The sequence below is a fragment of the Mus musculus genome, chromosome 5 (assembly GCF_000001635.26).
Source record: "Mus musculus strain C57BL/6J chromosome 5, GRCm38.p6 C57BL/6J".
NCBI lineage: Eukaryota > Metazoa > Chordata > Mammalia > Rodentia > Muridae > Mus > Mus musculus.
In genome coordinates this window covers 65,238,285-65,264,108 of record NC_000071.6, presented here as the reverse complement: position 1 = coordinate 65,264,108, position 25,824 = coordinate 65,238,285, and the positions used below count along the sequence as shown (strand labels likewise).

General features: G+C 45.6%; 2 protein-coding genes across 7 annotated transcripts in view; one reads left to right on the top strand and one right to left on the bottom strand.

The window, feature by feature from the left end:
• Positions 1-2,257, top strand: part of Rfc1 (replication factor C (activator 1) 1) — a 76,766-nt gene extending 74,509 nt beyond the window's left edge. For 2 of the 4 annotated variants that reach the window (NM_001347358.1, NM_011258.2), the window contains exon 25: positions 963-2,257. In NM_001347358.1, the coding sequence (NP_001334287.1) occupies positions 963-1,046 (84 nt within the window). In that variant the 3' untranslated portion in view covers positions 1,047-2,257. Of the gene's footprint in view, positions 1-959 lie in introns of all 4 variants that reach the window. The other 2 variants (NM_001347357.1, XM_006503801.4) reach the window with 2 other exon arrangements.
• Positions 2,258-3,693: 1,436 nt separating this feature from the next.
• Positions 3,694-25,824, bottom strand: part of Wdr19 (WD repeat domain 19) — a 60,720-nt gene continuing 38,589 nt past the window's right edge. Inside the window, exons 21-37 of one of the 3 annotated variants that reach the window (NM_153391.2) lie at positions 24,494-24,551; positions 23,114-23,254; positions 22,955-23,037; positions 22,513-22,596; positions 20,644-20,790; positions 19,865-19,989; positions 18,201-18,313; positions 16,580-16,648; positions 15,242-15,319; positions 13,114-13,210; positions 11,706-11,830; positions 8,977-9,058; positions 7,678-7,828; positions 6,984-7,107; positions 6,297-6,373; positions 5,881-6,005; positions 3,694-3,995 (exon numbers count right to left, since the gene is read on the bottom strand). In NM_153391.2, coding sequence (NP_700440.2) covers positions 5,897-6,005; positions 6,297-6,373; positions 6,984-7,107; positions 7,678-7,828; positions 8,977-9,058; positions 11,706-11,830; positions 13,114-13,210; positions 15,242-15,319; positions 16,580-16,648; positions 18,201-18,313; positions 19,865-19,989; positions 20,644-20,790; positions 22,513-22,596; positions 22,955-23,037; positions 23,114-23,254; positions 24,494-24,551 — 1,663 coding nt within the window. In that variant the 3' untranslated portion in view covers positions 3,694-3,995; positions 5,881-5,896. Of the gene's footprint in view, positions 3,996-4,705; positions 6,006-6,296; positions 6,374-6,983; positions 7,108-7,677; positions 7,829-8,976; positions 9,059-11,705; positions 11,831-13,113; positions 13,211-15,241; positions 15,320-16,579; positions 16,649-18,200; positions 18,314-19,522; positions 19,990-20,643; positions 20,791-22,512; positions 22,597-22,954; positions 23,038-23,113; positions 23,255-24,493; positions 24,552-25,824 lie in introns of those variants that run through there. The other 2 variants (NM_001359879.1, NM_001359880.1) reach the window with 2 other exon arrangements.

Genomic DNA, 25,824 nt, shown 5'->3' with positions numbered 1-25,824 from the left:
GATAGGTTTCATTTTTTATAAAGTGAAGTTATGGCCATCATAATTCTGTAGGAAGAGTGCATGTGTGTGTTCAAACACATGTGGGACCTAGAGGTCAAGTGTCCCTCTATTCCTGTCTACTTAGTTTTTGAGACAGAGCCTCTCAGTGAACCTGGAGCTTGCTGCTTTGGCTAGGTAGCTAGCCAGCAAGTCCTCAGGGTCTGTCTGTGCATGTTCCCCTCTCCCTAGCACTGAGGTTTTAGATGTGTGCCGTTATGTAGCTGTTGAGGATCTGAGCTTAGGCTTTGAAGCTGGTGAAAATAGTACTTTGCCCTCTCAGTCACCTCAGCTGCCCCAGGAGGGCACTGGTTATACCTGGCCATTAGTATATGCTTTAAGCCACAGGTGTATTTTACAGCGTAAACAGAACAATTTAAACCTCTTGCCCACTGCTGTTTCTCGTGTTTTATGGGCCATCAAATTATCTATAAAAATTTCTCAGAGTAAGACTTGTTTTGTCTTTTGCTAGTAAAGGTTAGATGGGGCATGGAATCCTGAGACCGGGCACAGCCTCCTCCACCTCACTGTCTTCCTGTGTGGCACGCCTGTTAGACAGACGTGCTTTGCAGTTGGATTGGCTTTCTTTCTCTTCACAAAATGAGTGTGCTCAGATGTCCTGTGGGAGAGTAAGAAAGGGAAGTTCCTCATGTAGACAGTGCCATGTTTGTAAGTCACCTTTGTTTGTTCTGGCTTCCCTAAGTACTCTATGTTCTGAATCCAGAGCCTGGCTCACACGGGGTGTACCTAGCTCTAGACCTGAGCAATTCCTGTGCTGTTGCCTTTCAGGACGAGAGCTTGCTTGTCACTTCTCAGAGGCAGCGGTAGATACTGTGACCTCGCTTTTCTAATTAAATTGTAGGGAAAGAGTCTGTCGGCGTGTCATTTACTCAGCGGTATATTAACTGTTGTGTTTCCTCCAGCAGAAAAAGACAAGATCTTCAAAACCTTCAAAGTCAGAAAGAGAGAAGGAGTCCAAAAAAGGAAAAGGAAAGAATTGGAAGAAATGAAATCACTGTTTAGTACCAATAACTGCTGTTAACTTACCCTCTCGGCCAGTCCAGCTGGCCTAGAGCCTGAGAGCCTCACCCTTTGCCAGAGTAACAAGTTTGGTGTAGCACAGCGGGGTGGCCTGGTGGTCCCATTATAAAGGACGGTACAGCTAGAAGGTCTAACTAGCCAGCTCTCCTGCACCTCTTATAGAGGTGGGTAGGACTGTTCCAGCCCTGCAGTGTCCCTGCCTAACTGTTAGATTGCTGGGCTTCAAAGTGACTGTGTAGAATCAAAACTAGAAAGTACACAGGCATGGAGTCAGAGTTTAGTTAACCATAGCAAGACGGGACGCAGTGGGCATCTTTTGTAGCTTAAGTTTATCCTAATGGCCTTTAGAGGAACAATGCTCAATTTTTTTTTTTTAAACATGGTAGTTATTTTATGGTGAAATTCTGTAAATAAATCTTAATCCAAAGCAGCTACCACCTGGAGCCGAGTATTCTTGGTGTATTATCAGGTATTTTGCAAAGCGTGCATCAGGAATCAGATATCCACGTAGCGCATGGGTCACTGTCACCTTGAGTAGCAGACTGTTATGCTGTATATTACTTTCCTTATTAATTTGGTTGGATTACAGTATTCAGCAGTTCTTACTAACTCTGTGAATTGCAGTTCTGCAGGTGAAGGGTCAGAGCTCAAATTCCCAGCATCCCCTTGTCCTGACCACATTGCTGCTATAGGTAGTCTGAGAGAAGCCACTTGGCTAGTCAGGGTGTGCACACATGGGACTGCTACACATTCCTGTCCCCATGCAGTCTTAGCCATCAGGTTGAAACCAGTAGTGGAGTGTAGGCTGGGTCAGACCCACAGGCTCATTCTGGCCGGGAGATGCTGTCCTGTGATGGAGTCTATAAGCCCTACTGGAATTCCAGATTGTATCTAGAACTGTGCTTGTTGAGGGACCCTGGGCCTTGGCTGTAACCTGGCCTTTAGGTGTTTAGTTCTTTTTAAATCAGAAAGTGCTCAGAGGTCTATGCTGCCTCTGAGAGGTATATGCCAAAAAGATTATAAAGGAAGGGCCAAGCTCTGTCTTTTTGAGTTCTCATGGCCTTGTTGGGAGAAGAAACAGAAGTCCTGGAGACATTGAAAGTGTATTAACCAGCATGAAAGATGTGTTTCGTGGAGGTCAGTCGGTTATTATGGAAATAAAACACTGCCTTAAACCTGAGCGTACTGAGTCTTGCCCCTCTCTTCTGTGTTGAAACTTGCCTGCTGCAGTGAAGGCTTCCTCACCCAGAGGAGATAGATGGTTTTTTAGTGCATATTTTTCCATTTCTGTTACTTTGGGACAAAAAAGTCATGTTTCCCGCTGTTGGATATGCATTCCAGGAAAGGGCTGGTAATCTGCTTGCTTTCAGAACAAAACACAGTGCTCCTCACAGTTCACTTATGATTTAAATGGTGAATGCTGGGAAAACGTTTTAAAATAATAAAGTTTAGAAACTGTAAATATGCTGTTTAATACAGGAGGACAGCAACAGGAGTCTGCTGGGTTTCTCCTTGAAGCCCCTAAACATGAAGTAAGGGTGCAGGGGAAGGGTGGGAGCAGAAGGGGGACCCACACGTCTGCATTGGTATTGAACCTCCTAGCAGCTCCTGAAATGGCCTGTGGAGAGCACCGAGTCATGGCCGTTTAAATGGCTGCCTCTCACAGACAATTTCCTGTAGTCCCTTTTGATACATTTTATTTCTTGACCTCTTGGGGTTATTTTAAATGAGTAGACTTGATATACACCAAGAATGAAGATCTTCCTGGAGTTCTGGGACAAGTGTGCTCACGTGGGAAGGCTGAGGCGTGGGAATCGCAGAATGCAGCCTGCTTGTCTTCTCCGTGCTAGGTGGCCGGGATGCCCCAGTGCCGTGAGGTGGCGGCTTGGCACTGGTGAGGTTTTTATTAAGAGAGGCCAAGGCTTCTGGTGAGCCCTTAAGACAACAGATATAGCAGGAGTCATGATGGTGGGATGTTAAGACACCAGGAAACATTACTGGCACTTGGGCCCCTAAGCGCTACTGTTAATGTTCAGTTGTTGGTGACTGTATATAAAGGCTAATCACGTGACCCAGCTGACCCATGTCTGTTGGCTATTCAAGCTTTGGTGACATTGGTCCTAGGTCATGACAAAAAATGAAGTACAGACTTCTTGCAAGTGAGTGTGGCACTTGAAAAGAATCTTCAGCCGGGCGTCGTGGTGCACGCCTTTGATCCCAGCACTCGGGAGGCAGAGGCAGGCGGATTTCTGAGTTCCAGGCCAGCCTGGTCTACAAAGTGAGTTCCAGGACAGCCAGGGCTACACAGAGAAACCCTGTTTCAAAAAAAAAAGAAAAAAAAAAGAAAAAGAAAAAAAAGAAAAAGAAAACAAAAGAATCTTCAACTCCAGAAGGTAAGAGATAATGTATATGTATGTTTCAGAGGGAATCAACTGATAAACTTTACATTTGTGTGCAACAGAATGAGCAGACACACTTTTTAAAAGATGGCTTGTCTTTGGTTAAAGGAGCAGACTCTGCTTCGTGCCCTTCCTATTTCCGACTTTGTGCAGTGTTCTGTCTGACCCCGCCAAGCTTCATGTCTTTCTCTGTATCCAAATCAAATCCAGGAAAATGTTAGATGTATCTAGTCAACAATTTTATTTTAAAGGAGATACTTAAATATAAAAGTTATTTAAAAAACTTAGTATTTACAATCATATACTATTAATAGTACAGAGCACAGAACACACAGGACTTTGAAGAGGAAGTACGCAGATTTGGGTGAACAGCGGTTGTGTCACCGAGTCACTGTCACTGCAGAGGCTGAACGTGCTGGCCTGGCTCATGTTTCTGACTCCAAGGAGAATCATTCTTTTATGTCTCCAGGGGTGGACACAGCCTCCCCAGGAGAGGTGCCATCTACTCGGGAGCACTGTCTAAGGGAGGACAAACAGAACATTAGACGGGTCTCAGGTAAAATGGTGATAAAGCTGGTTTCCTGCTCATTTCCTTCGACTTTGAGACAGACAGTATTGAGCTTCCTGCCCAGAGCTACATGGCATGCTACTGAGATGTCAGTATCATATGAGCCGCCGTACTGTGAGAGATTTGAAAATGTTGAGGCTGCTTGGCAGGCTAGAGAGAACATGATTTTCCTGAAATTAGACAAAGGTTCCTTCTCAGCCAGGGAGCAATACCTTCAACAGTGGTCATTGTGTAAGGAGACAGCATCATGACGGTGCATAATCCCAGTCCACTGAAGACATGGCTTCAAGGAGCTCTGATTGACACAGTTTAGGTTTCTAAAATGTATCATACATTAACGCAGGGCAGGATCCATTAACATGGCTCCGCCTTTACAAGTGGCAGAGATACACATTTGTCTTCCCACAGATAGAGCTGTAAAGTTGGGACAGAATACAGTAAGCAACCACGTGCCCAAAGATTTTGGAAAGCAGCTGTGGGCTGCTGTCTTTTGAAAGAGAGATGTGTCGGGTTAGAGTCAGGGCCTCCCTGTGTGTGCACCTAGGGCAAGCCCATGAGTCAGGGCAGCTGGAAACCACGCCATGGTGAGCTGAGTTCATCCATTCCACGAATAAAGGTTGATTTTAGCACTAAAAAATCAATATAAATGGGATAAAGGACTGGAGTCAAGGGAGGAACTTTTACTATCAGTTCACACAATTCATTTGACAAAATTGGATATTCAGAAAACTAAGAAAAGACAAACTAGATTGGGGGCTCTTCTGAAAAAAGAAAACAAAACATCCTAATAAAAAAGTGATGATGCATGATGTCGTAAGCCCGTGATCCTAGACCTGCAGAGCAGGAGCACTACTGCAAAGTCAAGGCCAGCCTGAGTGAGTGAAACCTGCTTTCAGAACCTGTAAAATAGCTCATTGGGTAAAGGGGCCCTGATGACCTGAGTTTGATATTTTTGTGTGTTGGAAAGATAGCAAGAAAGTGAAAAGCCCACCAAAAAATATTTGCAAGTATTACATCATCAAACTTACATTGACTCTTATAAAGGCAATCTAGTTGTAACTTTGAGACGCGTGCAAATGGCCGACAAGGACACAAAAGATGCTCTGCTCTGCTTCACACTCACTGAGCCAGAAAGATAGACTAGGAAAGACATTTTATGCTGCAGCCCCTGTGAGAACAGTTCCACCGTTCAGTAACAGCAAAAGGGCAGCACGGGAGCTAGAAGAGACAAACAGGCTGGAGCTGGCTCCAAGCCTGCGTGTGTGACCATGACCTAGAATTCCATTTTAGGGAATTCCAGGTTAGGGTCCCTCCTGCAAAAATCCTCGTCACTGGAATGAGTGGGAGGAGTATGTGTGTAGCTTTGTGTGGCCAAAGTGAGATTTAGGAAAAGAAACATGTCAAAAATCTCTGGGCCGGGCATGGCGGCGCACGTCTTTAATCCCAGTACGTGGGAGGCAGATTTCTGAGTTTGAGGCCAGCCTGGTCTACAAAGTGAGTTCCAGGACAGCCAGGGCTATAAAGAGTAACCCTGGTAACAAAACAAAACAAAACAAAACAAAACATCTCGCAACTTTGTATAGTCAACCGAAAAGCTCCCATTTAAAGGAAGCTGGCTCTAGTTGTAATGGAGGGGCTGATTAAAAATAACTCCTATAGTTTGATCAAATACATTCTAGTTAGAATCCATGATGCTGCGTTGCCACCTGGAAAGCCTTATTACATAAAGAAAAGGCCCGTTGGGAGCGTTGGACTTTGATAGTTACATGGTACACAAAGAGGAGTCCATGTGAACATGAAGAACGAAGCTGTGTAACTGGGCTTTGGGGCCTTCACCTGGGCCTGCGGCTCACTATTCCATCTCTGTCCGTAGGTACTGCGAGCAGTCTGTAATTTTTTTCAGTTGACTGGAGTTTAATCTTTCTGAACACATAGGACACGTGCTTTCACTGTTTAGTAAGCTGTTTGGGGGAGATAAATGCAGAGTAAATGAAATACATAATTAACACGTCTTTATCTTCAGGTTAAGCTAATGGGAAAATCTTCCACCTCCCTACACCTCTTAACATGTCCACTGAGGAGCGACAAGAGGGAAATGCTCTCAGGTCACGGAAGGTCCTTCCAAGATGACAGATTTGGGTCCTCGGGATCTTTAGGGATTTGGGGTGAGGGGCCCTCAAAGCAAGGGAGTGGCAGAAAATAAAAGGTCCTGTTTCTGGATTCATTTGTAGTACTGGGACTGTGTTACTTACATCTTGAATTCTGAGTACAGAGCAGGGAAGCCACAATGCGGGCACATTGTCCAGTCGTCTTTCAACATGTGTCGGCCCTGGAAACATTTAAGAGTAAAGACAGGCTTCTGACTCAGGACATCATTGGTACTTCATATTGCTGGTAACTGTCTAGAAAAATGCAGCCAAAAGGCTATAGCTGAGTTTGACTTAGCCGGTTCATGTTTAAGCTTTGACTTTTTCCTTCAATATGTGAATTTATTTTCCTTCAAAATATAGCTTACATTAATTAGCCAAGGGATGAACATTTAGTTTGACATTTTAGTTTTCTGATAGTGGGTCTTGGAGCAGTGAGCTTAAGACAGTATTTCTCTGTGTAGATCTGGCTGTCTTGGAGCTCATTCTGGAGACCCGGCTGGCCTTGAACTCAAGAGATTCGCCTGCCTCCCTGCCTCCCAAGTTCTGGGATTAAAGGTGTGTGCCATAAACACCTGCCTGATGCCTTAATGGTAAAAGTAAGCTACTAGTTATAAATGCCACAGTATGCCTCTGGGCCTGTGTGCTCTGAACTTCACCTCTGTTGACCATGGGATTTCATGCTAAATGTTCTGGAAAATGAGTCAGAAGAGAGTATTGAAAGTGAAGATAACATTGGCACATCAAGTGAGTATTCAAGGGGAAAGCGGACATTATTACAGGGAAACTTACTGTTGCAATGCAATAGGGAATGTTGTTTTTACAGCCAGGACAGAGGAGCTCACATTCTGGGAGAAGAAACTGGCAGAATGGACATGGGGTGGTGGCCTCTTCTGTCTCTGAAGTATCGGGTCTCCTGGGGAAAGCATTTACAAATACCACTTGGTTCCTTGTAATTCGGTGAGAAGAGAAGCAGCACTGTCTAGAAAGAGCTAATTTTTTTACAGGCTTAAGTACTTCCCAGATATTTGGCGGCCAGAGCCTAGATCCCAGGAAGAGGAAGCACTCTTGAGCCTGGCCAGATCCAGCTGGCATTCCCAGCCACTGCACAGGGTAGCACAGGCAGGCCTTAATGTCTCCTCACTGGTGGGCGAGTGTGGCAAATGTGGGATTTTCCCTCTGTGTCTTGTGTGTGACTGATGGTAAAGGCTGCCCAGTGATGTTAAACAGACCTTTTCAGGCCAGTGAGCTTGTCCTAATTCTTTACCATCCAGTATGGTGGCTATGAGCCATATGTAGCTTTGGAGCACGTTATGTAAGTGTAGTTCAAAGGACTGTTTTAAAGCTGATTCTGTTTTAAAAATTTAAGAGCCGATGGTAACTAGCTCTATCCCCACCCCTACCCACTTTTTTATGAAGCATGTGTAAATTAGAAGCTTCCCCCTGAAGCTGTGATTGGATGGTAGAAATGTCTGTGTTTGCTCACCTGACCATCGCCTCAATTTTCTTTTTGTACTTGGCATCAATTTTGTTGCGGTATTCAGGCCTCATCAGCATAGCTGCAAAGCTGAAGGCAGAGTTTTTCAGGCCTGCCCTATGACACTCAATCACAGTAGACGTCAGGATAGGCACGATGTCTGCAAGACAGCAAGAGCGGACAGCAGCTGAGTGCATGGTAGTCTGGGCTACATGAGCTATCTCAAAAGCAAAGACGTCAGGGAGGTGAACTCTGACCCTCTAGACTTTTGTATGACCTATGAACTAAGAATGGTTTTTACAGTTTTAAATGGTCGAAGGAAATACCAAGATACTTTGTGATATGTTAAGTGCTGTTCAGATATCTGCGTCCAGAAATTAAAGTTCTGTTAGAACCCAGCCCCACGTGTTCACTTACATCTTATTCACACCAAATGGCAGTTAAATAGTTGTGACAGATCAAATGGCTTAGATGTTTAACATCTAATTCTTTACAGCAAGTTTGTTGACACCTGTCACACTGTGCGATGAAGTCTGTTCATTTAAGAATGTTTAGTGACAGTCCATCCAGGAGAAAGGGACCTTTCCCTGAAGCCATGTCCTGCTAGGCTTGGAAACATAAGATACTAATGTGGTCTTGGGCACTTACTCCCTTTGCTCTGGCTTACTTACTATCAAATGAAAACAGGAGCTACATGTACGCACAAGTCCAGAGCCAGCTACCAATAGAGGGACTGTAGACACTGGGCTGTGAGCCTGCCTCTGGGGCCTCAGCTTTGGGGCAGGTCCCCGTTTCCAGGGCTGGTGGGGGTCTTGAGGCACCTATGTATACACGTGCTGGCTCCTCTCTTTCTGGCAGTGAGAACATGTCAGGCAGGAGGTTCCGTGGTGACCAGCTGCCAGTGAAAGCCCTCGGCTGTGAATGTAATGCACTCCTGGTGTACACTTCAGACTTAGTGTCCCAACTTGCTCTGGGGGAGGTATGACTCAGGTTCTGTGTGATTGTCCCCAGAGGGGACTCTGAAAGGCTTGTGCCTGCACTTGGTTTTCTTTAGGCTTTGCCCCAGGCACCTTGTTCTGCTGGCTTAGACCTTAGCTACCGCACTAACGTGCTCAGCCATATTGTGGTTCTGGGACAAGTGTCAAATTTTGGGGTGGTCTTAGGAACTTCAGCCTACTACCTGGAATCATGTGGATACATGATGTCACCACACAGGGAACTGTGAACATGCCTGGTTGGGGAAGTGCACACCTCAGCACCTGTCTGAGGCCTGAGGTGTGCACAGAGCTCTGTGGAGACAGTACTTACGTGATGGGAACTTGCTGATATTGTTGGCCACCCGAATGAGCATGCGCGCTCCCTTCATATGGTCTCCACTCTTAACATGAATCTGAAATAAATTATGTCTTTCATTTTTGCAGCCTTATATTAGCTCCAATGCATGTTTGCTTCCTCAAACAACTTCTTGCTTGTGGCCCAAAACATGGCTAAGCCGAGATTCTCAAGCCTGGCCTGGCTCCTGGTACTGGGATGCTGCCTCCTAATTTTCCCTTCAATAGCTTGTCCCCGGCACCATGGCCCTGTCCTGTGACCTTCAACAGCTTGAACCTGGCACCACAGCTATGTATTGTATTCTGTCTTGGGCCACCCAAGGTAAATTCAGATCCTTGGTCCATCTTTTATGTAGAAACAGGTAAACTGGCCTTTATGGGGCTAACAAATTGTCTAAGTTGTAGTGAGCCCGAGTGCTGAGTGAGTCAAGGTCTAAGAGGGAGGAGAGGAGGGCTTGTGAAAGGAAGTGAGTTGAGCCTATGGCGGGAGGGCCTAAAGCAAGGCAGTTATGAATGGGGCTTGGGAAACAAGAAGGTGGGATAGGATGCAGTGTGTGTGTGTGTGTGGGGGGGGAGGTAGATGCCCAGACCAAAGCCACAAAGATACTGTGACAGGGTTACATTAATCTCTTCAGCCCTGACAGGGTTAAACAGTTTTGTTTGTTGTCATCATCTTTTTTTGTTTTGTTCTGTCTTTTTTCAAGGCAAGGTTTCTCTCTCTGTGTAGCCCTGGCTGTCCTAAAATTTCCTCTGTACACCAGGCTGGCCTCAAACTCAGAGATCTGCCTGCTTCTGCCTCCTGAGCCCTGGGATTAAAGGTGTGCACCACCACCATCCTGCCTTGTTTTGGTTTTTTGAGTCACAGTCTCTCTAGGTAGCCTTAGCTGTCCTGGAACTCACTATGTAGATCAGTCTCTCCTGGGATTCAGAGTTCCACCCCCGTCTGCCTCCCAAGTGCTAGGATTAAAAGTGTGAGCCACATGCCCAGTCCAAGGGTTAAGTGGTTTGGATACCACGGTCACAGATTTTAGAAAGTTCTGGCAGTGCTCCCTTCTGTGTGAGAGACTGGCCTAAAGGTGAAGCCACAGGGTGCTCAGGCATGGAGGGGAGTGACAGGCTGGCTCATCATGGAAGAGTCTGGCCCAGCTGTGCATGGCTCGATCCTTCCAGAATCAGCTTTCCCCACCACCTCGTTCTGAACTTCTTTCTACTTCTGCCTTCATTTTGCTGGATTTGCAGTCCTGAGAGACACTGGCATCATCTCTTATGTCTGATGCTAGCAAAGACTTCTCTGCCTCTCCAGCCTTCCCCCACCCCAGGAGGTTCCTCCAGAGGCCTCAAGGGAACTGCACTCCCAGGGCTGAATGTTGGAATCTAAATACCTATTCTTTATAATTAGTGTTTTGGGCCTGTAGGGTTTACCATGGCTATGTAAATCTAAAAATTACATGAAGTGTAAAAGTTCACTCTATCTGCTGTACCAGCTCCATGCCAGATGTTCCTCAGCCTGGCACGGGACCACCATACTGGTCAGCACAGACACTGTTCTGCCACTAGAAGGTTCTGTTGGTCACTATCTATCTAGCTGATAATTAGGATTTTAATCCTTTGTAACTTGACTGTGTGAGGGGCCATCAAGATTAAACGAGCTTGCAGGGCTGGACAGACGAACTGATTTAGCACTCCTAGGAAGAGAAACTTTGGTAGTACTGACATTTTGGGAAAAATATGTAAATTCAGGCCTGTCTACATCTTTACAAAACCCTAAGTGTATAATATACATATGGGGGTGGGAGTGAGGGTGGGGGTGGGGGTGGGGGTAGCTAAAGAGATGGCTCAGTAGACTTGAGATCCTCTACCAGTACCAATGTTGGGTAGATCATAACCTGTAACTCCAGCTCCAGGGGGAACTAATGCCCATGGTTTCTGCTTGTGCACACACACACACACACACACACACACACACACACACACACTTTAGAATAATACAAATAAGTAAATCTTAATAACAGAGGAGCCAGGGGTGGTGGCATATTCTTGTAGCCCTAGCACTGGTAATGGGGAAGCAGAGGCAGGAAAATTGCCAGTTTCAAAACCAGCCTGGTTTACACGGCAAGTCCCAGTGCAGCCAGGTATAAACAGTGTGGCTATCTTAAAGCTAATAATAACAAAACAAAAAGAAAACCCTATGTAGGGTTGGGAGCTGTGCTTGTCTATTTTGTGTGAGGCCCTAGACTCAAGTCCCCATCTATGTGCATGCAGAGAATATAAAAACCAAAGCAACCAAACAAAAAGACCCCAAATACACACTTAGCAACAAACAGGCCAGCCTGACCTACATAGAGAGACCCTGTCTCAAAAACAAAAACAAAGCCCCCAAAATGGGAAAGTATACATAGCAAAATCTGCTCCCATCTTTCTTCCTCCCCTCCCCTCCGTTACTGGAATTTGGTGTCCTCACTACCCTCCCTCCCCCCAGCTCGGTTCTTCAGGCTGCTCCTTTTAGCCCTCACTGCTGTACTTGTTACTTCTTGTCCCTCGGCATATAAAGGACAGTACACTGCAGCTGGCCTGCATATTGCTTTTGCTGCTTGAGAATAGAGACACAAGAAACAGCTCTGATGCTCGGACAGGCCCCCGAGGGAAGCCCCACTGTGTGAGCAGACCCCCCCGGCGCCCACGCCTACCACTCTGTCCAGGCCTCACCTTCACGAGAATGTAACTGTGCAGGATCATGAGGTTGGTGGCCATTTCGGAGGGGATCTTGATCTTCTGGGCTTTAAGTTCTGCGTACATACTGAAAAGAACATCGTGTGCATTCCGATAGTTTCCTTGGCAAAAGAGAAAATGGTATTACCATGGAAGATGTGAGACTGGACACTTGTCTTACAAGTATGTCTATTAGTCATGTTATTAACAGTTTTTTCCTATTTTGTTGATGGTAATAACAGACAGTGAATCACTCTGGTAAAAATGCTGGTGTCTTAGAGGCTCCCACAAAGTGCACTGAGTCCTTCAAGTTCAGCCTCCTCCTCAGGCCCATGGTTAGAGCCCCCACGCTCTTCCGCTGATTAACTTTCCTCTGGAGCCTCAACAGGATGTCAGGGTTTCCAAAATCTCAAGCCTTACTCCAAGCCAACACCCCAGTCCTCCAAAGGGGGTGGGTGTCACAGCTCAGTGGCAGGATTATCTAGTATGCGTGAAGCTGTAATCACCAGTACCACAAAAGCAGACACCCCATCCCCATCCCCAAAGGCAGTGCGATCGATCCAGCCAAAGTTCTTGCGCACAGGCTCACAGCCATGTTGGGGCTGGCCTGCGCCTTCCCAGGCAGGCAGCAGCCTCATCTCTTGCTCTTACATCCCCCATCTCTGCCCACACCTCATCTTTAGGAGGCCCTGGGCCCTTCTGGTCAGATTTCTTTCTCTACTGCAGCACTTGTCACCCTGAATAACAACTCTGAACTCAATTCCTTTCTCTTGCTTCTAATCGTGACCCTTAAGGGCAGAACTGTGGCCCAGTTCTCTCTGGGTCCCGAGTTCCTGGCGTGCATCTGAGAGACAGCAGGTGTCAACGTGAGCAGACACAAATGTGAGTGACAATCTCAGACAAGGTCACTGACTACTCAATAAGTATGTACAGAACACGCAAGTAAACACAGCTATTCTTAAGACTCCACTAAGTAGCTCTGCAGGTTATGAAGAGCCAGGTCCATAATGATAACAGCCAACATCTTTTACGTGTGAAGGCCAAATACATGCAGTTTGAGGGGAATGCTGTCGGGGTGTTGGAGAGGACACACAGTGCACATGCAGAGAAGAAACAGCCCAGCAAAGGGCCTCCGTGTAGTCACTTCACATCCCTTGGGCTAGGGCATGACTTTTCCTTCTCTGCATCCTAGAAAACGGGATCTGGAGTCCTCTGGAGTCAGGCAGCCTAGGCTAGAAGCTAGCTACTCTTTACTGGCCTTTCTTCCAGTACCTGTTTAGGTAGAAAAACTTATCAGGGACCTGGTGCTAGAGACATAGCTTGGTGGTAAAGCCCTGTCCTGGTATAGGCTGGGTCCTGGCTTGAGCCCTAGCACCTCAGGAACCAGTTAGTGTTAGGAACACACCTGCAGACTGCTCTTCTCTGGCGATGATGATGGCGGTCCGGGCTGCTTCACGGTACTGCTTTAGCGCCATGTACAAGCGGAACAGGTACTTGGCGTCCTGGTGCACAAACCATTAGCAAGACATCACTTTCTTCATTAGCCGTGCGGAGAGAGAAACACCTGTAACTGTGTTTCTTTTAGTCATAACCACATTGAGCTCCCAGAAACAGAAGTGACCTTTTTAAAAGCCAGCAAGTTGGCTCGTGGAATGTTTGCCCAGCTGAGTATGTGTGGGTGCTTATTCTAAGGGGGGTGGGGGGGGGTTTAACTGAGCTAAACCCTCAGGTGTGCCCTGTGTTAGTTTTGTGGATGGGAAGGTGAACAGAACGGGACAGAGTTAGGCTCTGGAGCAAAGTGACCCAGGTGCACACTATTCCTGGAGGCCTGCTCCACACAGCCCCTCCTGGACTGCAGACCGGGACATTTTAACACCCATGGAAGTCTCTTTTGTTCACAATGCCACCACCACTTTCCCCTGGATTCCAAACCAAGGCTGTTTCACTCTGTACTTGGGAATGGTTTCCAAGTTACCAAGGTTAGCTGACACAATGGGAGAGGGTGTGGGACAGCAAACAAGGGACTGTGCCTTTTGTCAAGTCACTAGGCACCTCTGGGTCTCCATGACATCACTGTAAGATAAAGGTAAGGAGTACTGAGTGAGATTCAGTCTCCTGCCCACGGTGAGGGCACTGCTGTCTCTCCTCAGCAATGACTGTCACAGCAGATGGCTTTGCACATGAAGACAAAGGGGTACAAAGGGCTCCGGGGTGCTTCCTCAGGCATGACATCTGTCCTCACCAGGATGGGGAAGGCAGATCTCCTGCAGTAATCTGCAGAGACCATGGATTCTGACATCTGACACTTTTAGCCTGACCTATGACTTATGTTTAAGATGACTTTATATTCTACAATTTTAAAATTATAGATAAAACACTTTTTTTTTTGTTTTTTGTTTTTTTTTTTTGTTTTTTGAGACAGGGTTTCTCTGTATAGCTCTGGCTGTCCTGGAGCTCACTCTGTAGACCAGAACTCAGAAATCTGCCTGCATCTGCCTCCCAAGTGCTGGGATCAAAGGCGTGCGCCACCATGCCCGGCTCAAAACACTTGTTTTTAGGGCTCAGTGCTAAGTCAACAATTTCAATAATTATTTTATACAATTTCTAGAATAAAATTATAACAGTTTAGAAAAAGCTGGGTGGGGAGGACTGTTACATGGGGGGAGGACTGTTACATGGGGGAGGACTGTTACATGGGGAGGACTGTTACATGGGGAGGATTGTTACATGGGGAGGACTGTTTGTTACATGGGGGGAGGACTGTTACATGGGGGGAGGACTGTTACATGGGGGGAAGGACTGTTACATGGGGGAGGACTTACATGGGGGAGGACTGTTACATGGGGAGGGTTGTTACATGGGGTGAAGACTTACATGGGGGGACTGTTACATGGGGGGACTGTTACATGGGGGGAGGACTGTTACATGGGGGAGGACTGACACATGGGGGGACTGTTACATGGGGAGGGTTGTTACATGGGGTGAAGACTTACATGGGGGGACTGTTACATGGGGGGACTGTTACATGGGGGGAGGACTGTTACATGGGGGAGGATTTACATGGGGGGGGACTGTTACATGGGGGGGACTGTTACATGGGGAGAGGACTGTTACATGGGGGAGGACTTACATGGGGGAGGACTGTTACATGGGGGGACTGTTACATGGGGGAGGACTGTTACATGGGGGGACTGTTATATGGGGGAGAACTGTTACATGGGGGAGCACTACTACATGGGGAGGACTGTTACATAGGGGAAAACTATTACATGGGGAGTACTGTTACATGAGGAGGACTATTATATATGAGAAGACTTTTACATGGGGGAAGGACTGTTACATGGGGGAGGACAGTTACATGGGAGAGGCAGCTATTGTACAGGTCCACTCTGGCATTTATGGCACTTTCTAACATGGCTGTGGCTACTTTCCGGGTGACACTTGTATAAGTGTGTCAAGTCAGGACAGGTGAACAGAAGACCAGAGAAGACAAGACTAGGGCACAGGCACCCGCCCTGCAGAATCTCCTGTACCTTTGGCATGCCATCGCTCTCCCCCATCAGGTGGTCGATCAGCTGATTGGTCAGCAGTTCATCTTTGGCCTGGCCCACCTGTTTCATAAGAGAGAAACCTCATCAAATTCTGCATCTTAAACTCTGCAGGGAGGGGGAGTGGGGGCTGAAGATCAAACAACTTTCTGCTAAGGAAATGGAATTAAAAAAACCTAACAACATGAAACACAATTTAGCCTGGAGTCCTTTTTCATTGGTGTGTAGTCTTCCTCAATTAGATCCTTAGATGGTATAGCTTTTCTTAGCTGCTTGTATCAAAGTATGCTCTTTCTCTTTGTATAGACACAGAGAATGTACTTCTTGGATGCTTCAATAAAACATTGAGGGGCATTTGCTGTTCTTCCAGAGGACTCCAGTTTAATTCCTAGCACCCACATCAGGCAGGTCACAACTGTTTTATAATCCTAGTTTCAGGGACACAACACCATCTTAATCTGAGAATCTGAACTCAAACATTGGTGTGTGTGTGTGGTGCATGCATGCATATATATACTTGTGTGTGTATATATATATATGTTTATGTAAATGCACGTGTGTATATATGTGCATGTGTGTTCATATGCACGTGTGTATATATATGCATGTGTGTACATATACATGTGTGTATATGCATGTGTGTGTACATATATGCATGTGTGTGGGCACATGCCAATGGCAATGTCAGGTTCTTCTATTGTCCTTCACCTTATGTTTTTGAGACAGGGTCTCTGACTACACCCAAAGCTGCCATTCTAGCCAGGCTGGCTGTCCAGCAAGCTCCTGCAATCCAGTCTGACCTTCTCCTTCCCCAGTGTGAGAGCTGCAGACTTAGGGCTTAGGGGAAATGGAGCAGCATTTGTCACATTTACTACAAGCAAGTTCTACCCAAAGGACGGCCTTCAGGTTCTTCACGACTCGGATAGTGTGTCCTGATAGGAAAGGATAAAACTTGTTTGCCTGAAAACAATTTAGGAAAGAGGGTGGGGCTGTGAATAAGGATTGTGTGTCAGCAGAAGGAGTTTGTTATTCAGTTTGGTAAATTTTTCCATGTATTTGGACATTTCTGTTTGGTTTTAAGACAGGGGTCTCAAATAACCCAGGCTGGCCTCGAACTCACTATGTAGCAGAGGATAATCCTGAATCTTTCTCTCTCCGCCTCCTGGGATTGCAGGCATATACCACCAAGCAGTCTGGGGACTGAATCTAGGGCCTCCTGAATACACTCACCAACTGAGCTACATTCCTGCCTCCTTCAAGGACACAGACAAACAACAACAAACTACTGGCATTCTTCAAAGTTTCGATTCTGAATTTACTTACAGTTTCGATTGCCATTTCTATTGCCACATTATCTTCTGAGCTTGGGCATTTCAGGAAGTGCTTTAGTGCCTAAAATGAGAAATGGACAGCAGCCAGAATTTGTCAGGCCCTGAGAGCTGGGAAAGTCAGCTTTTACAACAGTGCTCTGATCTCAACCAGGGGTCTGCACAGCTCTGGGTCTTCGGCCTGGTTTTGTGGGACAGTGTCTCTTTCACTGGCTGGCCAGGAACTCACTGTGCAGACCAAGCTGTGACCTCACAGAGACCTGCCTGCCTCTGTCTCCTAAATGCTGAGATTTAAGGCATGTGCCACCACGCTGGCAGATCTACTTCAAAGGCTGAGTCTAGTTTGTCAAAGCGGAAGGATCCAGAGAACCTTCTGAAGAGTCTAGTTCTGATTTATGGTAAACAGAAAATGTAAAATGTGTTCTCCTCCCTGGGAAGGTTTAATGATTTAATTCACTCTTTTGTCTTATGTGTGCCTCTCACGAAGCCAGACAGGTGCTTAGGGCTGAGTCCCTAGTCCCTTCATTTAACATTTATGGGCACCCTCGCTTGTTCATGGGCTGGGCTGGGGTCTGAAGAAGAGCAGGAGCTGCCTGACATGGACCCCCTTTTCTGTTAGATGCACTCTGAGGTGATAGGTGCCAGCAGGTGACAGTCACACAGTCCTGTCCTTTTCATAAGCACACACCTATGAAGAAACGCACAAGACAAAGGGCTATGTGGGAAGTTGGTTTTAGGTGTTCTGAGGAGGAAAGAAGGTTGTGTGTGGGGTGACATGAAGGTCACAGAGGGACAAAGATATGCAGAATAAAGAGGTCTGGGGTAGTCACTGAGGAAACACGAGGGTGAGGCTGGCAGAGGCCTTGCTGCAAGTGTCTAGTGAGGCATACTTTCACAGAAACAGCTGGAGGCCGTCGTGGGATGCCCAGGCTGGCCAGCCAGTGGGGAATTAGCTTGCGTGTCAGGTAAGGAGTCTGGACATCTTCTAAAAATGGCAAACTGGCAGCCTGTGGGCCGCATTCGCAGACGTGTTTTCCTTGGTCAGTGAGGTATTCTGCAAATATTTGGGCCTCTTGAAGTAGGGAGACTTAGACTTCTGTTTCTCTTGAAGGCTCCTGTGATTGGGCCCTGTGGTGCGAGGCCTCCTGAATGGCAGCCGTTTGCCAGTTTATAGTCTGCAGCAGCACCCGCTCCTTCAGGCAAGATGCAGATGATCCAGCGCTCACGGTCACCTCAACCCCAGTGCCTCTTCTTTGGACACTGTACTCCCTGTCTGCCTTGGGCAGAGTGAGTTCTACTAGGGGAGCAAAAGGATGACTTAGCGGCAGAGACACTGGAGGCTGGAGCACTGTGCACTATGTCACGGGATGCAGGGAAGCCCGGCTTGGGATTACACTGATGGTGCTTAGACTACATGGGGCAGAGGTGAGAGACTGCAGGGAGCCTGTGTATGTACGTGTGAGGAAGGAGATTTCAAAGCTGGCTTTGCCCAGGCTGAGCTCCAGTGCCAACAGAAGCTGACACTGAGATTTCAAGTCTCAGTGTCTGGAACATACTGGCATCTAGAATATTTCCTACAATCAGTCCTGTGGGATGTTTCCTTGGCAAATACTAACCCGTGAATACTGGCCACACAGTAAGAAGAATTTTCCAGCCTGAAAATGTCTTTTTTCTCCTTCAAAATATAAGGCGATACTTTGATAGTCTTCATTAGTTGTGTCTTCAGCACCTACAACAGACACTCACTGAGTACAAAGTCTGAGTAGAACCTGATGACCTGTCATTGCCAATCTAAAAACTATCTATGAGAGGTGTCTTCAAGCAGGAGGCTGGGGCAGGTGACACAGCTCAGCAGGGGAAAGTACACTGCTGTGCCCATCGGAGGACCTGAGTTTGATTCCCAAAATCTACTCAAAGTGGAAGGAGAGAACCAACTCACAAGGTTGTCCTCTGGCCTCCAAACACACTATTCCGTGTGTGCTATGTGTGCTTTCTCTCCCACATCATTGTGTACACACACAGACACACAGACACACACACACATACACACAGACACACACACACACATACACACAGACACACACACACACACACACACACGACGAAACCCAACCAATCTTAAAAAACAAAACCAGGAGACTAAAAGCCCTTCAGAATTGAATAGCAGTTCTACCATCTTGTCTATTTTCATCACAAAGCAAATTTATCATAATTACTTCAGATATAAATACTGTCTTGCCTCTGTTTCACTGAAAACAGGAATCATGAGAAGAAAGGATAAAGCTTATGTGAAAATTTAGGCTATGATCTTCTGTTATTCACTCAGAACGTATCGTTCTCAGACTCTGACTCTCATGCTATCAACCAGTAGGAAGCACTGTGTGTGTAACCTTAACCATGACCCACCTAGGGCTTCAGAACAATCAGAAGCCAAATTAGATACCTAACATAAACACAATACAGCTTGCCGTTCTTTCCTTCCTTCCTAGCTTGCTGTTCTTTCTTTCCTTCCTTCCTTCCTTCCTTCCTTCCTTCCTTCCTTCCTTCCTTCCTTCCACCCGTCCGTCCGTCCGTCCGTCCGTCCGTCTGTCCACCTACCCATCCATCCTCCCACCCATCCATCAGTCCATCCATCCATCCACCCATCCATCCATCCAAGCATCCATCCATCCAAGCATTCATCTAAACATCATCCGTCCATCTATCCGTCCATCCACCCACCCATCCATTCATTATTGGGCCTTATAACTCAAGTTGGCCTCAAACCTATCTTCCTGTCTCAGCCTCCAGGTCTGACACTACTTTTGTCTGTCCTTCCTTTTGGTGTCAGGTCTTTATGTTGTCCAGTTATCTAATGATTTCCCACTGATGTGTTCCCTTGAAGTCTGAAATAATTTTTCTCATGCTCTTATTAATTTATAGGGGGCATGCAATCACAAAAGGGCAAATATTTTATTGCTCTGCTTATACCAGATACTTGGAATATTCACATTCAGAAAGACAAAGTAAAATAATGGTCATCAGAGGCTGGGGACGAGGGTCATTATTCAGTGGGGACAGGGTTTTAGTTTGGGCAGCTGACAAAGTAAGTAATAACCCCCTCACCTTTAGGCAGTAGGGACCCTGAAACCCAGCAGGTAATGTCTGTGTATCTGTGTCTACACAGCATAGGTTATACAGGCGAGCCTGTGTGCACACCCCTCTGAGCATAGAGCCTAAGAGTCAGGGTTCCTATGATAACACATATTTATGAGAAAGTAGGGAAGATAACAGCATTTACCAATGATGTCTGCGTAGATTTCCATTTTGTTGTGCTGCTGAGCCAAGGTGAAGGCTTCATTGTTACATTTGGACAGAACCAGAAACTGGATGGCAGACCCATAGTCACCAAGCTGCAGAAAGAACCTATGACAATGACTTTAGTTAGCTTGACTCTCGTGCCAAGTGTATGACTGTGGTGATTAATATTATCCACTTGACAGGATCTAGAAATCACCCAGGGGGCAAACTTTTGGGCATGTCTGTCTGAGGTAGTTCCTCAGTTATAGTTGTATTGAAGGGTGAAGACCCACACTAATGCTGGCAGCACCAGTCCATGGGCTGGGATTGCAGTCTAAGTGAGAGGAAGAAGTGAGGTGAGGCCAGCATCCATCTCTCTGTGCTTCCCGGCTGTGGATGCAACCCCACCAGTTTCCTCAGACTCCTACCCCCACCATGATTGGCAGGGAGCTCACGAACTGCGAGCCAAGAGAAAGCCTCCCTCCCTTAATTTGCTTCGGTCAGGTACTTGGTCAGAGAAATGAGAAACATAACCAATACCATAACTTATAAAACCAAACAGCCAGGAGGTAAAAATAAAAATGTATCTCATAACTGCAGTTCTGCGTTATCTATTTATACCTGACAGGCATATTCTCATATGCTGATCATAACAGCCATTTCATTCAAAGCATCTTGGGCTAATAAAACATAAAAAGAATGCATACGTTTGATGAGGGGTGAGGGGGTCTTTCTTTTACACCTTTAAAGGTCCAAATGAACAGGTAGGTGTGCTGTCACCTGGCTACCATCTTGGCTCCGTCCAGAGACTGGGTCTCTCTGACGATGCTCACGGCCTTTTCGGGGTTGTTGAGGTGGTCCAGGTAGATGCGGATGACACTGTTCCATTGCTTTGCATTTTCATACGCCACCACGGCTTCCTTGTACCTGTGAGAAACGGGGTTCTCGTAAGCTCTCTCAATGCTGTCATTTTTGGGGGTAGCAAATGTGGGGGACACGTTTCTATTGTGGTGATAGCAGCCGCTGTTTTCTTGAGCTTCTTTGTCCTTCAGAATCAAATGCCAGGGACTTCTTTACTCAAGTGTGCTCTCCAGGGTGGATGAATGGAGGGCAAAGGGTCGATAGTGAACTTTATTTTCTCCGATGAACTAAAAGTGTGTCATTTGTTTACATTTCCTGTGCTTCTGTTTTCAAGTGGGAAGACGGTACTAGCAGTGTGGAGTTATTTTAGAAGACAGAAATTACAGAATGCTTTACGGTGATAGGCATGAAGTGAGATACATAATCTTTGCAGGTTCACCTCTAGGTGGCGCTCAAGACTAATTCTGCTCTTCCATTTGTGTCTGTGTGTGTGTGTGGGGGGGTGGGGGTGGGGGTGGGGGTGGGGGGGGAGTTTGTTTGTTTTGAGACAGGGTTTCTCTGTATAGCCCTGGCTGTCCTGGAAGACCAGGCTGGCCTTGAACTCAGAAATCTGCCTACCTCTGCATGTGCCACCACTTCCTGGCTTGCTCTTCCAATTTTAACAAGACATTCAGTGTGTATCTGTATATATTTCCTACAATGGAAGGCATTACTAACCTATGAAGAGTGTCTTCTCAACAGACACTTCTGAGACCACTTTCCTTCCTTCCTTCCTTCCTTCCTTCCTTCCTTCCTTCCTTCCTTCCTCCCTCCCTCCCTCCCTCCCTCCCTCCCTCCCTCCCTCCCTCCCTTCCTTCCTTCCTTCCTCTTATTTTCTTTCTTCCTTTCTTTTCTTTCTCTCTCTTTCCTTCCTTCCTTCCTTCCTTCCTTCCTTCCTTCCTTCCTTTCTTTCTTTCTTTCTTTCTTTCTTTCTTTCTTTCTTTCTTTCTTTCTTTCTTTCTTTCTTTCGTACTTTTTAAAAAAAGATTTATTTATCAGTATACTGTAGCTATTTCTAGACACCCCAGAAGAGGGCATCAGATCTCTTTACAGATGGTTGTGAGCCACCATGTGGTTGCTGGGATTTGAACTCAGGACCTTTAGAAGAACAATCAGTGCTCTTAACCACTGAGCCATCTCTCCAGCCCCTGAAGTCACTTTTCAAGGGCTGTAGAAATTTACACTTCCATCAGCTAAAACAACCAGATCATTTTGATAGCATGGTTGTTAGTTCAAGATAAAGACAAACATTAAATCTGGTGGCATGCCCTTGTTAGTATCAGGGGTGGAACTTCAGTGTTCAGGAGTGCAGTTCATAACTACATTTCCTCTCCTGGATCTTTTTGTCCTTGGCCTTTTCCTAGTCATGGTTTGAGATTCTTGTACCTATTAAGTTGTAGAGATTCTCAGTTCATCTAAGATAGTCCCTCTTCATTGCTATATTTAGTATTGCACCGTGGCTTAAACAGCAAGGGATCCTGTATCTAGTCTTTGCTCCGTCAGCATGCTGAAGGCATCTTTCTTACCATGTTCGTACCATATTGTGCCAAAACTTCAGTACTTAGCCTCATTTAGAGGAGACAGCAGACTGAGCCTGGATACATTCAGGTGTGCCATGCTAGAAAGCGTTTGCAGTGTGGTCCTTCCCACGAGAAGGACAGTGCTAAGTGTCTTCTCTCTCTGCCTGCCTTCTATGCACATGGCTGACCTACCTGGCTTGCACTCTCAGGCTTTCACACACACACCTACCTTCCGTCTGCCTCCTTGGCTTTGGCATACTGCAAGTGGATCTTAGGAGAGGAGACATGAGGGAGAAGTTCGCCAACTTTTGCCCTAGAAACATAGAGTCGAGAACGGTATCAACACCATTTCTGACCAGGAGGACCTGCCCACAACCAAGTGCTGGCTCTCCTTTTCAAGTGCAGCTATACTCTTGCAAACATCTTGGCTCTTAGCCACAATCCAGATTTAACTGCTTTTGTTCCTGACACCGCCACCAACCCCCACCAGTGGGTCAGGAAGATAAAGATGAGTGCGTTAACTCTTTCAGAAAAATAAGGGTTTTGTCTTTCCCATACTTTATTTGGCTTAGCATGCTCTTTGGGAAGTGACTATGAACGTGAACTCATCTACAGAGGAACTACAGAGATGGCAGCAGAGGAACCCAGAGAAACCCCTTTCTAGCCCTTACCAGTTCTTGCAGCGGATGTAGACCGAGGCAGCTCTGTCATAATATTGGCCCTTTTCGTACAGCTGGGCAGCTTCTGAAAATTGCTGCAATGACAAAGGCACTTAGGCACTGGAACGGTTCTGATCGGAGCACAGGGATATTTACGAAGACCAAGGATACCTTCATGTTCTCCAGAATGGCTCCACAGTCTCTTTTGAGGACCCTGCTGGGGTGCTTGAGGGCTTGGTTAGCCCCTCTGCGGATGTCCCCCATTCGAATGGACATCTGAGCCACTCCGGCCAGGCACACTTCGTCGTGTTCCTGTGACAGCAAGGCAAATGCTAGCTCATCGTATCCTAGTTTACCGCGGTGTCCTTCAGCAGCCAATGGCTGCGGCTTACTCTCATTTACCATTTTAAGAAATTTTCACAGTTTTTAAATTAACACTTAAAAAAAATCAGCTAATACAAAGTTCTTGTTTCTTCTCAGAGGGTTTGGCCTTTTATACTTAAGAGAAAAGTTTGGTGATTCCTTTTGAGGATGCCTTGTTAATACCACTTGGTATAAAGTTACATCTAGAAGCAATTTACTGGTTATTATAGATAGCATAAATGCCATAAATAAAATAAAAGGGGGGAATCATTAATCAAATTGAAGATCTCTATACTATGTATGATTATATTATGTATGCCAACTATTTAAGTCATTAAAGACAACCTTAAACTTCCCATGTTTGCAGCAGGGTCTCTGCATATATGCATATATAAATACACATATAAATACTTATATACAAATATACATGTGTATACATATATATATAACTTTTTAATAGAATTTTTATTTTGTTATGTGTATGAGTATTTTGCTTGCATGTGTGTCTGTATACCATATGTGCTTGGAGTTAAGGACAATGTAACCATGTGGGTACTAGGACTTGAAGCTAGGACCTCTGGAAGAGTAGTAGCCAGTGCTCTTAACCACTGAGACATCTCTCCGGCCCAAAGAGATTACTGAAACTTCATAAGAGCAAAAGTCGTATGAAATCATAGTTAGCCTGTGACACATATGTATATAATTTGGGTTTTTTGTTTTTTGTTTTTGTTTAAAAGAAATCAACAGGCAAGGTCAACTTGGTTCTATTGTGTGTAAAGCTGGGTCTGCCTCCCATGGCCTTTCCCAGACAGAGCACATGGCTCCTTCAGTCGCTTGGGAGCATCTAATATAAATCTCCTAGGATGGACCAGGCTTTCTCATCTATTTGTTCACCAAATGATATTGGCCTATAAATGAGATAAAATAAAAATTTTACTTCTAGTCTTAATTAGAAGCTCGTATCTAGGATGTAATGGCAAACAGATGTATGGATAAAATATATTGCCATCTTTAGTTTTGTGAATTAAAAGTGATTGAAGCATATTCTTGTAAATTGTTAATAAACTGAACAATTAGGCTCACCTAGTAGATACGGAATAACTAAATGCAAATAAGACCTGGATTTTAAAACAAAACAGAAACCGTATTCCTGGACCTTAGGCGTATCTCGCATTTATGCAAGGTTACCTTATTATCACCGGTGATGCCCTTCTCGTAATGAGCCAGAGCGTTTACATAATCGCCTCTGAAAGAGAGAAAGATCACAGTGAGTTAATCCACAGTTCAGTCTTTTAGCTACACACAAACTTTAAAGGCATTCTGTCATCACAGGGCTCAGGAAAGATGCTGCTCCACACAGATGCCAGCATCCATTCAAAGGGCAGCAGCAGCAGCACGCTCTTCTCTCACCACTTTAAAAACATTCTGGGCTGTGCTACGCCCTAAGGTGCTTACCAGCTGATATGTTAGGCCTTTCAGGAGCTCTGCGGTGCATTTTATGGGTCACTGTTAGTTAATTATTTCCTTTAGGGCACAAATGACAATCACATAGTCATAGAGACCTAGTTTTTCCAAATGCCCAATATTTGTAAGAATGCACACTGCAAGAATGTGGGTTGGGAGCTTAGCAGTTGAGGCTCTCACTGCTATGCCTGACCTCAGTTTGACTCCTGGGACCTACATGTAAAAAGGAAGTGACTCCTGCCAAGTTGCTCTCTAAGCCTCATACATGCGATATGATGTATGCATGCATGTGCACAGATACGCGCTCTCGCGTGTGTACACACACACACACACACACACACACACACACACACAAATACATGATTTATTTAAAGGATCACCTATAATGTAATCATGCTAGTGTGTTGAGTTAAATAGCTGAGGAAAATAAACCTATTTTGTTGGATGGCACTTTCCAGAGGTTTCAGTCTTGGTCACTTGACCCACTCATTCATATATATATATATATATATATATATATATATATATATATATATATATATATATGTATATGTATGTATATATATATATATATATATATATATATATGAATTATGTGCATGTGTGTACATGCACATGACCTTGTATGCATATGTAGAGGCCAGAGGCTGATGTCAGCTATCTGTCTCTATTGTTCTTCACATTACTTTTTAAAATGTTATTATTTTTACTTTATATGTCTGAGTGTTGCCTTCATCTGTGTATGCATGTATGCCTGACACCCAGAGGCTAGAAGAGGACATCGAATCCCCTGGAACTGTGTTATAGCATCATGTGGGTGTGGGAACCTTACCGGTGTCCTCCACAAGAACAGCAAGCACTCTGAACTGCAGGGCTATCTCTCGAGCCCTCCACCTGGTTTTGAATAGGATCTTGCTGAGGCTTGGTCTGTTGCTATGTATTCTAATGGTAAGTTCTGTACCTGAAGGTTTAGCTAGGCCTGAGAGTGGGTTCTTATGTTTCCCAGTTTTTGCTGTGCAAACCTTGTTCCTTAATTTAAAACCCTTGGTTAAATA